The following is a 17,221-nucleotide window of genomic DNA, read 5'->3' as shown; positions in this document are numbered from 1 at the left end:
GCTAATCCCTAGGAGGCCAATTCATGGCACTTTATTTTGTATTTTCAAAATTATTCTTTACTCCTACTTAATATTTTACAATCATGTATCATTTGTTTCAAAAAGGATTGAGAGAAATATTAGTGTAAAAATCAGGGGAAGGGTATAGCTCAGTGATAGAGTGTGTGCTTAGCATGTCCAAGGTCCTGGGTTTAATTCCCAGTACCTCCACTGAAAAAAATTTAAAAATTAAAAAATCAGTTCTTATCACTGGAGGTATGGATCAACAGCAAGACCTACGGAAAGCACAGTGTTCTTTATTGTTGTATTTTCTCAAGTCTATGCCACCCACACAAAGCCACCAAGTGAATCATAGCTTTTAAAAACAAATAAAAGAGGCATCTAAAAAAATTTCCTTTGCTACAGAAGATAAAACATATTTCAGAAATGTTCATTTAAAAGCAATATTTGTCTTAAAATTAAGAAAATACAATGCCACAGAAACCATCATATTCAAAATTATATTTAGTTGGTGTTAAATGATGAAGGAGCTTACCACTTTCAGATTTTTGCTTTTTTGCCTTCACAAGGGCATCATAGTACCTGTCAGCACATTCAGGGATTATGTCATTTGGATTATCAACGGCAGGCTTCAAAACAGACAAAATATCACTTTGTTTTTCCTTCTCCAAAAACTGATTAACATCAACGACCAGTGTAACCCCTGGGTAACGAAAAAGAAATGTTTCTGTTTATGGTTATCTTGTGCTCACCCTAGAGGCATGCAAAGATATAAGTCAACCTTTTAGGAACGCACTGGTATTAAACCTGTTGACCCTTTGAGAGTATGTACTACATATGCCCGAGACAGTCACCAAGTGTTCAGGCTGTGGGAAAAATGTATTTCCTCAGAAGTATAGTTTATCCAAAATCGCATTATTTCCTGGTGACCCTTGTGTGGTATCAAGGCAGTAGGACTTGCCTACTACAGTGATCTGTGAAATGGGGTGGACACACACTGACAACAGATATGCAGCCCTTATGCAAGTCACTAATCAGTACTGGAAAACCAGCTTTACAAAGACATGTATTTATTTTAGAACAAGTGCAATGCTATCTAAGCCATGGAAATGCTGGCATTCTCTTGTATAGTGCTAGTATACTTTGCAAGATTGTCGTTAGCAACCCAAACGAATGTTCTAGAAAGACAACAGGCACAGCTGGTGGAACTGTGCAGTGGAGTCCAGAAACTTAATTCTGGAGCCAATTTAGACACAGAAAGCATGTTATCCTATTTCAGATCTCTGCGTCTCCTCATAAATAAAACCGCATTGGACTCTTGGTTGCCTGTGGTCAATTTTTTATTATCTACTTTTCCAGGTAAGAATATTCTGGCCCAACCAATGGAACCTACTGTCTACACAACCTGTAAATGTACTGAGTTCAAAAGGTAGAACAAAAAATGGAAGAAACCAGGTTAAAGTACTTTTGAGATGAAAAAAAATCTCGATGAAGAGAGATGGGTATTTTTCTTTCTTTTTTTTTTTTCTTGAACAGACACGTCATACTCTACCATACAAATGCTAAATAGTATATTATTATCATCCAATTATGTTCACACATGCATAGAACTGTGAAGGCTGATGTGTTAAGTAAAAGAGAGTTTGACTTTCAACAGCCATGAGCCCAAGTCATGTAAATCTGGAGGATCACGTAAAGACTTTCCGTGGCCAACTCCAGGTGCTGCTGAACAAGTTACAGTGCTAAGTTCTTTCATTTATAGAAGTTACTAGGAATGAGTGAGCTGCCCCCCTTTTCCTCTTCTCCAGGAAAGCTTTGCAGAGTGAGAAAAATACAGTACTGACGTTTGAGAAGTCTGTGGTCTGAGAGAAGTGGAAGAACATGCAAACAACAAAGAATTCTCACATCGATTACATCTGATAGCTTCATCTAACCCAGTTAAATGCTATTTTCCTTAAAAGATGGGTATTATAAAAGCATGCGTTTCTTGCAAACGTATGTGTCAATGTGCAAGGAGTGGGTCCACGGGTTAATTTTCCAGATAGCTGAAGTTTACTCCTTTATGTACCAGCCTTCATCTTAATAGAATCATGTTCCAGGAAAATCTAAAGCCCTGGAAAGACCCCTAACAGAACAGTTTACATCCTACTCATCATTTTACCCACAGTCCCTGGTACGTAATAGGTGCTTAATGTTTGCTGAGAGCTGCCAGAAGAGTACTTCATGTCATGAAAATTAACTGTGCTCTAAGACAGTGAGTGATCATTTAAGGACTATGGAGGTGTTTGGGCTACTTGGCTCCTGCACTAAATGGTCTCAAATTCCTCTTTTTAGTTTTCCTCTAATGTCATTGTCAGCTACCAATTCTTGCTCCTGTTTGAGTGCCTGCATGGGGCAACCCAAACATCTAACTTCTTTGCTAAATCATAGCTTCTGATGGACTCTGAGTTGGGAAGAGACACAACCAACAGATTAGCCTTAGGCCTAAAACAAGAATAAAGGGGCTCAAAGCATCTGTCCAAGAGGTCTGCAATGAGCTGAGAAAACCAGTTCCGTGGACAGGCTTTGAGACATCTATTTTGATGGCTTTTCTGCTTAATCTATGGGTTGTGATTAAGTTCCAGACAATGGAGGATATCAGACAAATGATATCCAGAAAGTTTCTGCTAAGGAGCAAATTAAGAAACCTATCCCAAATCTCCTAAGAGGCCCTGCAAAATGTATGCTTTACATCTTAATCCACATACCAGCAGGGTTTCTCTAAGGCATGCATCCTCTAAAGAGGTGACATAAGCCCCAGTAGGGCAAAACCTGGTTCTCAGGAGGAGAGAGTAAAAAAATCTTTCTGCATATAAAAGCTCAGATCTACACATGGCACATAAACTGGTCCACGATATATCTGTGGTATTAAGATTTCATGGTGAAGATCAATTAGGGGAAAAAAAACCAAAAAGATTCCTCAGGGTGCAATAGTGAAAAATGGTTGAAAAACATTGCTCTAAGGAGTCAACTGTGGAGACAAACCTACTTTAAGAAAGTAAGATGCTTCAGTGAAAATGGACATTGGGCCAAAATGAAGGAGTCTTGAGTTACTCTGCCCTTCTAAATCTTGCCTCTAGTAAAATATATGAGCCAACACATTTTCTTTTATCAACTTATCTGGGAGTGGGTTTGATACTTGCAACATGTGACCAGAATCTGTTTTCAAGTCTTCATACAAAGGATGAAGAATGCTTTTAAAAGGAAGACTCAATTCCTTGTTGCAAAAACTGGAAGAGTCTCATCTCAGTTTAAGAATATAGGGTTTTACCTTTAGAGCATCTTTTTGTTGTTATATATCATAGAAGATAGTGTATCAACTCTTTCCAGGGAGAGGACAGAGGTAGAAGAAAGGATCTTTAATGCTCAAGTGTGGAGTACAAAATCACATATATTTGAAAAAATCTCTTATATTCATAGTAAATAGAACTGTGAGTCTCAACACAATCAACTTAACATTCACAGGCCAAATATGAAAAGAACACAGAATAAAAGGAATAAAATAACATCTAAACTGGTTTGAGCTCTAAGAGAAAAAGTTGTAAACATTTTAGGCTATTCAAGTGTCTATATAACAATCTAATTTCTTAAAAGAGTTTCTTCAAACTATGGCTGTCTTCAGTTTTACATATAAATTTAAATCTCTTGTGCACACAGCTCAATTTTACTTTATTTTTTCTTAAGGATTAGAATGTTACAACAGAAAGACTTCAAAAATCCTAAGGGTATAAAAAATCAGGTTGGAGAAATACACATATTTTTCCAGGCTAAGGAAATCAAAACCAGATGTTCCTCACAGATGCCTCCAACATTTAAAAGCACAGCTTTGGAGCAAGACTAGGCATCTCAACAGCATTCTATGACCTGATACAACAGGATCGATAATAATGACATCATGAATGGACAGGTTAATGAACTATGCTTTTAGGAATCTTGTTTTAATTTATGTAGGTTATTTCTACATGTAGGGTGTTAGCATATCCATCTTGAAGCTATTTTAGATTGCCCTGGGAAGTTTCTTATTATTCCTCTATGAAAACAGATGCTTAAAAAAAAAAAACCAGAACTATTTCAGCCAACGTGGGGATTCTGCCAATTGCTGAGTGTGTCTATTCCATTTATGGGTTCTGGACCTGGGGAAATAATCTTAGGGTGAGTTTGAGGACCCACTAGACCTATGGTGAGATGGATCTGAGCAACACCTCATTGATTGCCTGATCTTCATAAGCCCTCACTCTGACTGGTGGACCACAGCGAAGTTTTGGGTCTCCTGGAATTAGTGTCAGTTCAGAGCCAGTGCCCAGTAATCTCTGAAAAGTCAGATTATGTCCTTTCCCCCAAGCACAGTCACCAGAGTAAACAGTCACAGGTCTCTTTGGGGGAAGCCTGGGAGAAAGATGAAGAGTGTAAATGTTGGTCATGTAGCAGAGTCCTATCCCAGTGGGACTCAGCTCAGCGCTCTCTTCATTTAAGGGGTTCTGGGTCTGCAAACAGCTGAAGTCTGGGAATTGATGGAGGGGCCATGATTTTCTGTTCTTTATGATTCAAGATATACTTCTATTCACTTGACCTCAAACTCTTCTTCCATGTGTACAAATCAAGTAGCAATTTAGTAGACTATTTATTTCACTCCTAGGAAAATCAGGATCAATCAGCAAATTCCACAGGACTCTGTGAGTCAGATTATTCTGATAACTGCTTTGACTCTGCTGTCCATTACAGGAACCATACCCACTTGTCTTTGGTGATTAAGTGCTGCCACCTGCCCTCCACCAGCCTGCCCTACAGACTTTGGACTTGCTAGCCTCTCCACAATTGAATGAGTCAATTCCTTAAAATAAATCTTCACCTTTCTTTCTTCATATATATGTGTGTATAGATAGATACTACATATGGTCTATATTTTCCAGAGAAACAGAAAATACATATATATATATATATACACACATACATAAAGCTACATACGTAATTCCGGTTTTTTTTTTTAAGAGAAAAATATGTATGTAGTTCTTTTTCTCTGGAAAACTCTGACTATCATAATGGAAGGCATAGAGGAGAACACAGGCATTTATTAAGCAGAATAATCTAGTTTTCTAAGAATCAAGACAAAAAAAAACTTGATCAAATTATACATTAAGAGTTTGGAAATTATTTTTTGCTTTCTGGATTTTGTTCAGCAATCATCTTGATTTTGAGATCTCAGCAAAAATCTCAGATTTTTGAACTGCAAAAAGTAGTGAAACTAGTAAATCTAATTTTTGTATAAATACGCATTCAAAAACAAGGTCATAGTGTATAGCACAGGGAACAACATTCAATATCTTATGATAACATAAATTGAAAAATATGAAAAGGAATATATATATATATTCATGTGTGTGTGTGTATAAAACTGAATCACTATGCTTTACATCAGAAACTAACACAAGATTGTAAACTGAATATACTTCAATAAAATTAAATAAATAAATAAAAAGCAAAATGGAAAAAATATGCATTCAAGAAGTAAAGTTGGTAAGAGGCTCCCTATCTTTTCAGAAGTTGAAAACTGCATACTTTTCAAAGGTTATGAATTCAAATAAATATTCAGACATAACCAGATACAAGCAAGGCAAGTTGGAGCACAGCCAGCAAGGGGGGCAGGGGCTTACATTGTTTTGCTTTGTCCTTGTCCTTGTTGGCCTCATTGACCGCATGTTGTATCTCATCCAGCCAAAGAATTTTAGAAGCACTTTGAGGGTCCTGAGAATATTGTCATGAAATAAGAGAAAAAATAGTGAATGATGACGAAACAAAATTGATAACTGCTTTTCAGCAGCCATTTTACTATAATTTTCCCAAAGTCTTATTAGCAACTACCAAGCACTGCCACATATAGAACAAGCTACTGATGAAACAGACTCCAAGTCGGACCACTTCTCCCTTCTCCAGCGCCACCCCATCAGTCCAGCCCACCAGCGTCTCTCACTAGACAGCTGCATCCAGCTCCTATTTCCTTTTGTTGCTTCCAAGTTTGCCTCCTACCATGGTGGTCCTCTAAGAGAACCAGGTGATCTCTTCAAGATGGACATCTCATCACATCACTCCTTGGCTTCAACTCCTTCAAAGGTTTTCCCCTAGAGTTGGAAGGAAACAACACTCCCTTCCCATGGACTGTGGGGATCCAATGATCTAGCCCTGTTGAGCCTTCTGCCTTTACCTCAGTCTTTTGCACTCCCTGTCCCAGACCTTCACACCAGCCTCCTTCAGATCAAAACATTCTACCCGAGCTGTGTGGCCGCTATTTTTTTTCTTTTGTCACCTCCTCCAAAAAAAGCCTTCCCTGCTACCCTGGTCAATCAAATACTCTCTCCCCCAACCACTCAGTAACTGTGGTTCCCAAGATGGCCCAGTGTTCCACAGAATACTTTCAACCTGTGGGAAACAATGCTACTTGACATGGATTAGACACTGGGACGAAAATAAAAACAAAAACATCTGAACAGAAACATGGTGATTACCCTCAAGGAGCTAACATTTTATTAGAAGAGACAGATGCATTAAAACATAATTATTATACAATGTGATCAGAGCAATATTAGTTGTAGATACATGATCTAGAAATAGCCAAGAAGGGATTAATTTATAGTTAGGGGTATTGAGTTGCAGGGGGAGAAAAGACTAGCTAAGGATAGCTTCAGAAAGGAAGTGATAGCAGCAATCAAAAGATACTGAATTATCTTTACTATTTTTGACTTTTGTGTTGATTCTGATAATCTTACTCCAAATGTGGTACTGGCATATAATGTAATTAAAAAGGACTTCCAGACAACTCCATTTCATATAAACTTGCCTCAGATTATAAGTAGAATTTTTTATCAGTAGAAATTCAGTATATTTAGAGAAGATGAAATAGTCCATTAAAAAAAGGAAACATTCACATATTTGTAGGAATAAGTGTTATGTACGATAGCCCAAAGCAAGACTATGATGAACAGAAGGTAGGTCACTGGAGCCCTGGAGAATCAGCTCCATCATTTAGCACTCAATATGGATGGGGGGCAGGAAGGAGAAACAGCACTCCCCAGCTTCCCCGGCAGGCTTCAACTTTATTTCCCTCAGAGCCTATCAGGAGATGGTATACAAAAAAGGCTCTGAAAATGAGATAAAATATCTTCCTGTAAACTCTGGGCTCACAGAGACCATTGGGGAAGGCTTGGCTCCTGCTTCCACAATCACCTCTAGCTAGATCTGCCACATGGGAACCACCAGCTGTTAGTACGATTCTCCATTTCTTGGGAGAATGAATACGGAAGGTTCAAAGAGGAAGCAAGATGGGAAACTGAAGACAAGAGGAGGAAAGAAGAGACAAGGGAGCAGGAAGTCTATTTCCTCTGTTCCTAAGCCAAAGAGAACCCAAACACTCCCCAAGGGACAGCCTAAAAATCACGCTCCACACAAGTTCATGTCTGTCTTTCTCAGTTTTTTTGAAGGGTATATACCAGATTCCTTCATAACTTATCACTGGAGAAGATGCACCCTATAAACTTTCACCCAGATGAGAAGAAAGTTACAATCCCACCTCAAAGCAGAAAGTATCCGTTTTGTAAGCCAAACCCAAGAGAGGCTTTGCAAATCAAATGAATTTAAGTCAAGAGTTTAAATCATGACTCACTGAGCTGAAGGTTGCTAGAGGTATACGCCAAACCAAGGGTAAAAATCAAGTCCTACCAGTGTGTAAGGTCCCCCTTTCAGTTGCTCTCTAAAAGCCTGGGAATAGTACATTTATGGGATGGCCACGGCTATACCGCCAGCTAAACATGAATTACAAACAGGCCAAGGCAACGAACTAGGCCATCTGTAAATCAAGTAAGAAATTCCTGAATTTAGATGATTCCTTGAAAATTTTAACTGAAAAAAGTACACTCTCTTCAGTATTTTGTGTTTTTTGGGGGTTACTATTTCTATAATAAAATAACATTCTATCTCAGTTTGTCCTACCATGTATTATTTGGCTGAAGTATTAAACAGTGACTTTTGATTGTGAAACTCTTGGTGTGATGAAATTTAATCAAGATGTGAAAAGTTCACACATCAATTCCTTCCAGCCTTATTCCTTATTCTTAAATCTTGTGAAATTTGCATTTTCTGATTCTTGCTGCATTTTATAGTCAACAGGCTATTGGGTGTTCTGGCTTAGTGTTTGTTTTGTTAATTACAGGAAAATTTGTTACAATGCAGTTTTTTAAACTACATTATTAAATTATATTCTCCAGAATATAACTACTTTTAAAAGCTTATATGCTACATGACAAAGTGAATGTGCTTACCATTACTGAGTTGTACACTTAATAATAGTTAACACAGTAAATTTTATGTTATATATATTTTGCTACAATTAAGAAAAAAAGCTTATGGTAAACCTGCTCACCAAAACCCATGGGATAAAGGGAATCACCTGCGTTTTAATGTTGTTTTATGATTTTAGTTTAATCAAATAGTGTTTTTTTTGCAGGAGGTGATTCTGACTCTATAGGATTGTTGAATGGCTCAGAATATATTGAGCTGTGGCAAAACAAAACACTATGAAATCAAGTTTTGGTCAAGCACTGATGACAAATTTAGACCAATGTGACACTGATAGAGAATATTCAAAGTAATCAAGTGCTTAAAATAATTTTAACTTTAAAAAAAAGTTTCCTTTCCATGATTCACTGAATCTACAATTATGTAATGAGTTTAGGAATTAAGATTTGAAATAGCTGGGAGGATAAAGGGAAGGGTAATTTCTGACAGCTCAGTTACTAAATAGAAATTATACTCTGGAACTTCATTTTTAAAACGGGTGAAAATGAGATATGGGACAGACTCAAATCGAACCGCAGCTCAGCGTCTGTTCCCAGCTTACTTCTGTAAAGGACTATTCTGGGCATTCATCCAACACACGTAAATATAGTGGGTGGGAATTACAGCATCAACCCAGAATGGACTACGAGGGCTGGGTAAGAGTTAAGTGACTTTTTCCGGGGCTAATTTAACATGCTCAGAGGCTCAGCCTGAGTCATGCGCACTGAAACATGAGTGCTGTCACACCCTTTCCCTGCAGAGGACGCGGGCAAGTTTCCTGTCTGCAGAGCACACAGGAGAACACACTTGTCCAGAGGGAACCAGGTTTCCATTTGGTGCCAACACATGAACTGAGGTGAAACCGTACTTCCTAATTTTATACATTTGAGAAACAGGACTCAGATCATCAAGATGAAAGCTGTCATCTTCGCAGCAGTTGGAACACTGCTCCTGTCGTGCACTTCTTTTCAAAGCGGTAAGCTCTTGTCTCACGGGGCAGAATGGGGGTGCTGGTGTGTGTCACAGGAGTCACCTGAACATTTCACACAGGCTGCACCCTAACAGGCAGAGTCTGATTCTAGTTATTAAAAGGTGGACTCCTGGAAGTGAACAGATATAGTTTGTCCATTCTGTTCAAATCTTGTCAGAGACGGAGTGTTCTCTGCTGATATTTAAACATTTGTGGCAGAGTCAAGACTTCAGGGCTCTACAATTAGGCCACGAATCCATTTTCTTTATAAGGTTTTGATTTTCTGAAAATTTCCTCTGATTTGGCCAAGATAACATTTTTTCAAGAGATTAAAAAAAAAATCCTCTGTTTATACCTCCTGGTGAGGCACACATGGGGGAAACAAGAGTACTTCCCAAAAGACAGAGGAGTCTGCTTTCAATAATAGTGATGCTAATGAATTAATAATTCCCCAAAGAACTATGTGTTTCCTGTCACTCAATAAAATGTTAGCCTGGGGGTAGGGGGTGGTATAGCTCAAGTGGTAGAACACATGCCTAGCATGCACAAGGTCCTGGGTTCAATGCCCAGTACCTCCTCTTAAAAAAAGAAAGTTAGCCTGTAACTTTGTGCTTGCTCCAAAATTAACCAATTTGGGACAGGGGTGTCCACAAACCTGGGGTTCTACTCCAGCCAACTTTGTTAGGAGCTGGAGAGAAGGGACGAGAGAACAATGGATGGGGTGAGGGGATCAAAATTAAACAAAAAACAACCTCTACACAGGAACGCTGTTTACACTGCTAGTTGGAATTGTGGAGGTGACACTAAGAGTAGTGTAACTCGTGTGGGATTTACCGGTAGTATAAAAGAGTGCTCTTTCTGGGAGCGGATGAACCAAAATGAAGCAGAAAAGCAAAAGAAAAGAGGGTTGCGGAGGCAGTTCCTTTAAGGTGCTGGTGGGGTCTGGGGAAGTGAAAAAGGTGGGGACGGGTTTAAAGGTGGCAAAGTGAAAGGTGGTGAATTTGCTCTCTTTGAGAGGGTTTGGGGAGAAATGCGAACAAGAACCCATTATCTAGGGGCTGAAGGCTGTACCCTCTGGATTAGTCCCTCTCCAAGGCCTTTTCCCAGGCTGGAAAACATTTCAGAAACATCATGTAAAATGGAACTCTGTATAAAAAAATTCAAATAAATAAGTTATATATATATATATATATAAAATTTAACAATGAGTACTATTGGAGGAAAACCAGCCTCTAAGGAATAAAAGACTTATTCAAGCTGGCTCACATCCAGAATTCTCATGAAAATGGAATCAAGCCTTGTTCACAGTCACTATGTAGCATGTTTGGAGGCATGATGTCTTGCTCAACCACTTGGATTTTCGGAAAACTGACAAACATCTGGTTTCAACAGCTCTCTTACCAGATCTTGAAGGGAAATAGCATGTTCTTCAGTCGCTGTTTTCCAGCTTTGTGCCTGTCTGTAAAGGCACTTCTCTGGGTGATGTCAGATGCAAGAATTTTCCAAAATGCAAAAGTGAACAGAAGGATTTGTGTGGCTGAACTCAAATGTCACACAACACGCCTTCCAAGTTCACACTGAAACACAGGCACAGGGGAGTATCACTTCCCAGACTTTTCTTTCCTTTTCTTTAATCTTTCCTCCCTTAAACGACACTGCAACACCTCCTCATCCTGGCTTGTTCAGGCAACACTCTCCCTCTGTGTTACACCCCGAATTCAGCTTTGCAACATCAAGGTTATGAGGGAGGCTTCGATTTCACCTGGGGGCGAACTGGGAGAGATTAAAGCAGGAAGAGAAACTGGCTTTGAATAGAAGAACCCTGCTACTAAACATTAACCTCAAGTATTCACTTGAATACTTGAGGAACTCAGAGGTCACACAGAAAGCCGTAACTGGCAGACGGCAGCATTTTAAATCCTTAACTACTGGGTTTGTATTCAACGCAAAAGCCTATCTCAAGGTAACATTAGAAATTTGAGAGAATCTGCTTTCTCTCCACATCAAGGATTAATTTATGGAAAATTACGTAAAGATCAACAGGTTTGAGTATTAAGGTTTATCTTGTTTTTGAAACTGATCTTTCAAGAATTAGGATTATTAGTGTCAACATGCCACGTGATGCCAAATACTTATGGCGTGTAGTTGTGTTTCTATCCTTTTTAAAAGATTTCCAACTTATTAGATCACTTTATTGGTTTCTTCTTCTGATTTTTCTTCCTTTGTCCCCTTTCCCCTTAAAATCTGGCATTTCCCCTCAAGCCTGCGTATGAGTTCTTTGTCTCACATCTCTCCAAGGCCATTCAACTACTCCCACTAAATTAAACTCCGGTCTCTCCACAGACTAAAAAATCCCTACCTCTCATTTGGGTTCCTGACATGCTGGTCTCCTTATTTAAGTCTTCTAACCCATCATGGGACATTTTACATACTAGTAGCTCACCAGCAACTCGAGCTCAGGAGCACTCAAAACTGAGACCTTTAGCTTCTCCCTATGTGGCCCCCCCAACCCCCTGCCCCGTCCTCCTCTCCCCCAAGTCATCTAGAGCACAGCCCTCCAAGTCACTTTGGCTTCCTGTTTCTCCCGCACCGTCTCCATAGCCAGTTGGATGCCAAGTCCCTTTGAGTCTCCATTACAGAGTCTCATGTGTTCCTCTTCACCTCTCCACAGCCACTGCTCTAGCAACTTGAGTTTAAATGATACGGTAGCTTCCAAATCAGGTCCCCTTGCCTCTTAATTTCTTATCTGTTTAGTCTCTTCTCTATACCATCACCCAAGTCATCTCAAACACAAGTCAAATCATAGTTATATTAGTTTCCTATTGCTGCTGTAACAAATTTCCACAAATGTAGTGGCTTGAAACACAGATTTATTATATTTCTGGAAATAACAAATCCTAAAGTCAAGGGGTCACCAGGGTGGCGCTCATCCTGGAGGTTCCACGGGATAACCTGTTTCCTGGCTTTCATCAGCCTCAAGAGGCATGGGCATTCCTTGGCTCATGGTTCCTCTTTCACCTTCAACGCCAGCACCATAGCATTTCCCACTATCTCCAACTTTGATCCTCTTGCCTTCTCTTGTGAGGAGTCTTAAGATTACATTTGGCCCACCGGCCAACCCAGGATATTCATTCTATCTCAAGACTCTGAAGCACATTTGCAAGGTTTCGCCATATAAAGTAACGTATTTTCTGGTTCCAGACATTTAATGGATGGACTCTTTGGGGAGCCATCATGCGGTCTACCCCAACAGCCATCCCTCTATTCACAATTTTGTCTGTGTGTAACCCAGCATCATGAATAGGCACATGATTTCTCAGTACAGTTTAGGAGGCCTTCAGAGATTTGGCTGTAACTTACTCTTTCAAATTCATCTCTCAGATGCACCTTATTTGCACAAGACAATGTATTTCTGTGCATCTTCCCCATTAGTCTCAGAGTTGAAGACAGGGATGGTGTTTATTTAAAACTGTATCACTGGCATTTAGGTGTGCAATAAACATTTGCTAAATTAACATATCTGACATTGCCAGATGTCATGTCGGCCTACACAATGCCTTTGCCCATTTGTCACCTACCAGAATCTTTTTCTTCTATTAAATTCTCTCTCCTTATAAACCTTGCTCATCTTTGTTCATGCCCATCTCTTCCTCGACATTCTGCTCAAACATCTAATCTATTAACTATCGTCTGGATGCCTATACAGTTTATAATCAATGCGTTAGCCTCTAAGGGTCTGATGTGCTATTTTTGTTTCCTCTGGCAGTGCTATAAACTCCTTACATGCAAGGAGTTGTCATCTAGTCTGTGCTCCTGTGTGGGTGAGTATGGTGCTGGCACATAAGGTAGACCTTAAGGGCATTCCTGTTGATTACCTGATCTGTAACCATTTTTTTAAATAAAAATGACCCTCAACTCTACAAACACTGAAACTTTGTAGCATAAAACATTTAGTTTTATTGTCTCCTGAACCACAGATATGGTTCAGCAACAAATCATATGTTAATACTTCCTTTCAATTACAGGGATAGAATATGAAGCAGACAACTCGGCAGAGCCAACCTTACCTATTAAGACTTTCCGTGGAGCTCCTCCAAATTCTTTTGAAGAGTTCCCCCTTTCTGCCATAGAAGGCTGGACAGGAACCACCACAAGCATAAAAATTAAGTGCCCTGAAGAAAGTGTTTCAAATCTTCACGTGAATAATGCTACCATGGAGTACCTGAGCAGCTCCTTAAGTACCAGACTGATACCCGCCATCTACATCCTGGTGTTTGCAGTAGGTGTGCCGGCCAACGTGGTGACCCTGTGGATGCTCTTCTTCAGGACCAGAACCATCCATATGACCATCTTCTACACCAACCTGGCTGTGGCAGACTTTCTCTTTTGTGTTACACTGCCCTTTAAAATAGCTTATCATCTCAATGGGAACAACTGGGTATTTGGAGAGGTCCTGTGCCGGACGACCACAGTCATCTTCTACGGCAACATGTACTGCTCCATTCTGCTCCTCGCCTGCATCAGTATCAGCCGCTACCTAGCCATTGTCCACCCTTTCACTTACCGGGGTCTGCCCAAGCGCACCTATGCCTTGCTAACGTGTGGGCTGGTGTGGGCAACGGTTTCCCTATATATGCTGCCACTTTTCTTTCTGAAGCAGGAGTACTACCTTGTGCAGCAGGACATCACCACCTGCCATGATGTCCACAACACATGCGAGTCCTCATCGTCTTTCCAACTCTACTACTTCATCTCCTTGGCATTCTTTGGATTCTTAATTCCATTTTTGGTCATTGTCTACTGCTATACAGCCATCATTCGGACTCTTAATGCATATGACCGTAGATGGTTGTGGAATGTTAGGGTGAGTCTCCTCATTCTTGCAATTTTTACCATTTGCTTTGCTCCGAGCAACATTATACTTATCATTCACCATGCAAACTACTACTACAACAACACCGACGGCTTATACTTCATCTATCTCATAGTTTTGTGCCTCGGTAGCTTCAATAGTTGCCTAGATCCATTCCTTTACTTTCTCATGTCGAAAATCACAGATCACTCCACTGCGTACCTTACGATGGTGAAATCATCTTAGGGAGCATGGAAAAGGTATTTGTGAAAACATACATTCTTGGGCTAATATATGCATAGCGCAAGGAGCTCTACTCTCTAACTCCATTTTTGAGCTCCTAAGAAGTAGTCCCTCCAAATAAAACATGACACAAGCACTAACTTGCAAAAAAAAACCAAAACCCCAAAACAAAAACCCACTATCAGTATTTTAAGAATGTCAATGCAAGAGAAAACATACCACTGCTTTCTTTACGGCAACACACACATTTGCCTGAGTGGTCCTTCAGGCTCTCTAAATCTCCATCTTTCCTACTTCTAAGCGGTTTCTACTCTAGATGATGTGGAGGAGGAGGAGGAGGATGGAATAAGGGGGAAGGGCGCAGCATGGGGAGAAGCTAAGATCTCAGCTTTTGGTATCTGGTCTCATTTTTAATTCTTCTGCCTCCTTCACTCTCATGCTGGTGGCTGCCTCATCAGCTGATTCTATGTGTGTAATGTCTCTCCCTAGGGTCCGTTATCCTGGTCCCATCTTTGCCTCCTAACCATTCTCATCATTGCCAGTCTATCCTCCATTTACGGGGCCACTGCCAGATTAACCTTCCTCAAACATCAGACTGAACACATCACTCAAAATCTCCAGTTCAGAAACCTCCACTGAATCTCCACTGCTGTGGACAAGTGATAAATGTCTAGCTCGGCATTCAGGGCTGAAGTTCTAACTTGATTTCCCAATAAACCTTGCATGTGACTCAGGCACCAGCCGAGCTGCTTGCTTTGCTGTGATCTTGATTTCACCTCTCTCTGCCCCTGCCTCTAACTGGAAAGCTTTTTCTAACATGTTTGCTTTAATTCTTTCCATCTCTTGAAGTCCTCAAAGGACCATCCTTCTCTGACTCTCAGTCTAGAAGTTCATTTTTCTCATCTCAACCTTCAAAGCATTTTGTGGTATTTTTATTATGGCATTTATAGATAGGTCATTTATAAACAAATATTAATTCCATAAACACTTATTAAGCATCAGGGGTAGTAGAGGGGCTTGTCCTCTCCCTCCCCTATGCTCCTTTCTGCTACACTTCATGTAGCAATGCTAGGCCCAAGTCTTCTCAGGGTCTCTGGAGCCCAGCTCCATGCTGTGCTCATCATGTGGTGGAATGAATGAAAGACTAAAATCCCAAAGCATCTAAACAGCATGGAAGCCAATTAAGTTCATACTGAGAAGGCATATTCTTTATGACATGAGATGACATCATTTTTGGTTGGTCACGTTAGAAAAAAAAAAGAAGAAGAAGGCTAAGAATATGCTCAGGAGGTCATTTAGAAATTTAAGATAATGGCTCCATTATTTTGGTTCCTTATACATAGTTTTTAATGGAGAAATAATACTCTGTTATAAACACCCAGTATATTCCTATAGGTAAATGACTATATTTCCCTTAGTTTGGAGATTAAACAGGAGGTGGGATATTAGTGGTTAAGGGCATGCAGGATTCCTGAGATGAATTTTCAAGTCTGCAGGAATGTGCATTGACCATATACTTTGTAGTGACCACCAAAACAATAAAAAGCATATTAAATGCACATTTTTGAGTTTGTAGAGTTTCCTATTTCTTTGGACTTAGGTTAAAAAAATGTACATGATGACCACTTACTCTGTGTGTGTGTGTGTGTGTGCGTGTGGTTATGTGAAGGGTAAAAATCAGGTAAACACTAAAGTCAGCAAGAACAAATCTAAAGCAAGTTTCAAGCTGACAAAATGTTCAACAGGAGAAATTGGTTTCTGCAAAGTCATCAATTATAATATAGTTTTACCTACAGAAAAATTCAGCAATATTCATTTGTTAAAAGCACACTTAATTTTTATGCAGTAAATATGCATATAGCAAAATCTAACTTTCGTGGGGGGTATAATTCATACATTCTCAAGCAAGGCCTTCCATTTAAAAATAGCTCACAATTCACTGCCTCCAATGAACAGACCTAGGAGGTGTGTTCTCTGGTAAGTATATGTCAATATGCCCACTACTCAGTCCTTCCCCAAAAGAGACAGAAGGAATTTGGTGCCTAGACAAGGTTACACGTGAAACACTATTAACCAAGGACCAAGAATTCTCACCAACTTACATCACTGTTCTCAGTCTTTGATCAAACTGAGCATCCATTCTATTAAGATGTTATCCATTGTGACTTTCAATGGCTGTACACTTTGGCACATGCTTTACCTCGTCTTGAAAACACCAGTAATGTAATTTTCCTCTATTTTTCCGAGGCTAGACCTCTGGTAAGCAAGGCACAGAAATAGCCCCATAAAAAAACAATGGAAAAATTCCAGATATTAAAGCAACAGAGGTTAAAAAACAGAAACCCCACCAAATAATAAAATCAGATTTTTTCCCCCCTAGGGAAAGAGAATGGGCTGGGGAAAGAGAATGGGCTGAGAAAAGAAAGTTTCAAAATTAATGGGAAGAGAAAGAAACATGTGTTTAAAAGTAGCAGTGTAACCAAATCAGATTCACTGCTTGGAATAGTAGCAGTTTTAGTCTCTTAATTACTGCCAATGTAGTTCAAGCCCCTAATTTATAGGTCAGAAGTAGTTTAATGCCTGAGCTCTAATCCAGATCCCTTGGCTCTTATTAAATGCTCTAATTACACTATTAAAGCAGTGCTTTCACACTTAGGATGGATGCCCCACAGAGAGCTGGCAGAGCACAGACACCCAGGGGAGATTCCAAGTGCCCTGGACAGGTGCTGTGGAATTCCATCTTATCTAGAGCCCTTGGCCTGGGGTGCTCAGGAGGGGACCGTCCCTGCCTG

At 39.9% G+C, this 17,221-nt stretch overlaps 2 protein-coding genes across 5 annotated transcripts in view; one reads left to right on the top strand and one right to left on the bottom strand.

The window, feature by feature from the left end:
- The window catches only part of IQGAP2 (IQ motif containing GTPase activating protein 2), a 264,053-nt gene that overhangs the window by 59,064 nt on the left and 187,768 nt on the right, over positions 1-17,221 (bottom strand). For both annotated transcript variants that reach the window (XM_010949276.3, XM_074360016.1), the window contains exons 14-15: positions 5,691-5,781; positions 536-703 (exon numbers count right to left, since the gene is read on the bottom strand). In XM_010949276.3, the coding sequence (XP_010947578.3) occupies positions 536-703; positions 5,691-5,781 (259 nt within the window). The remainder of the gene's footprint in view (positions 1-535; positions 704-5,690; positions 5,782-17,221) is intronic.
- F2RL2 (coagulation factor II thrombin receptor like 2) overlaps positions 9,020-17,221 on the top strand; it is a 35,122-nt gene continuing 26,920 nt past the window's right edge. The window contains exons 1-2 of one of the 3 annotated variants that reach the window (XM_074360025.1): positions 9,020-9,340; positions 13,360-14,198. In XM_074360025.1, the coding sequence (XP_074216126.1) occupies positions 9,277-9,340; positions 13,360-14,198 (903 nt within the window). In that variant the 5' untranslated portion in view covers positions 9,020-9,276. The remainder of the gene's footprint in view (positions 9,341-13,359; positions 14,199-17,221) is intronic. The other 2 variants (XM_074360029.1, XM_010949275.3) reach the window with 2 other exon arrangements.

This window comes from Camelus bactrianus, chromosome 3 (genome assembly GCF_048773025.1).
Source record: "Camelus bactrianus isolate YW-2024 breed Bactrian camel chromosome 3, ASM4877302v1, whole genome shotgun sequence".
In the NCBI taxonomy this organism is placed as follows: domain Eukaryota; kingdom Metazoa; phylum Chordata; class Mammalia; order Artiodactyla; family Camelidae; genus Camelus; species Camelus bactrianus.
This window is presented reverse-complemented; position numbering and strand designations above follow the sequence as displayed.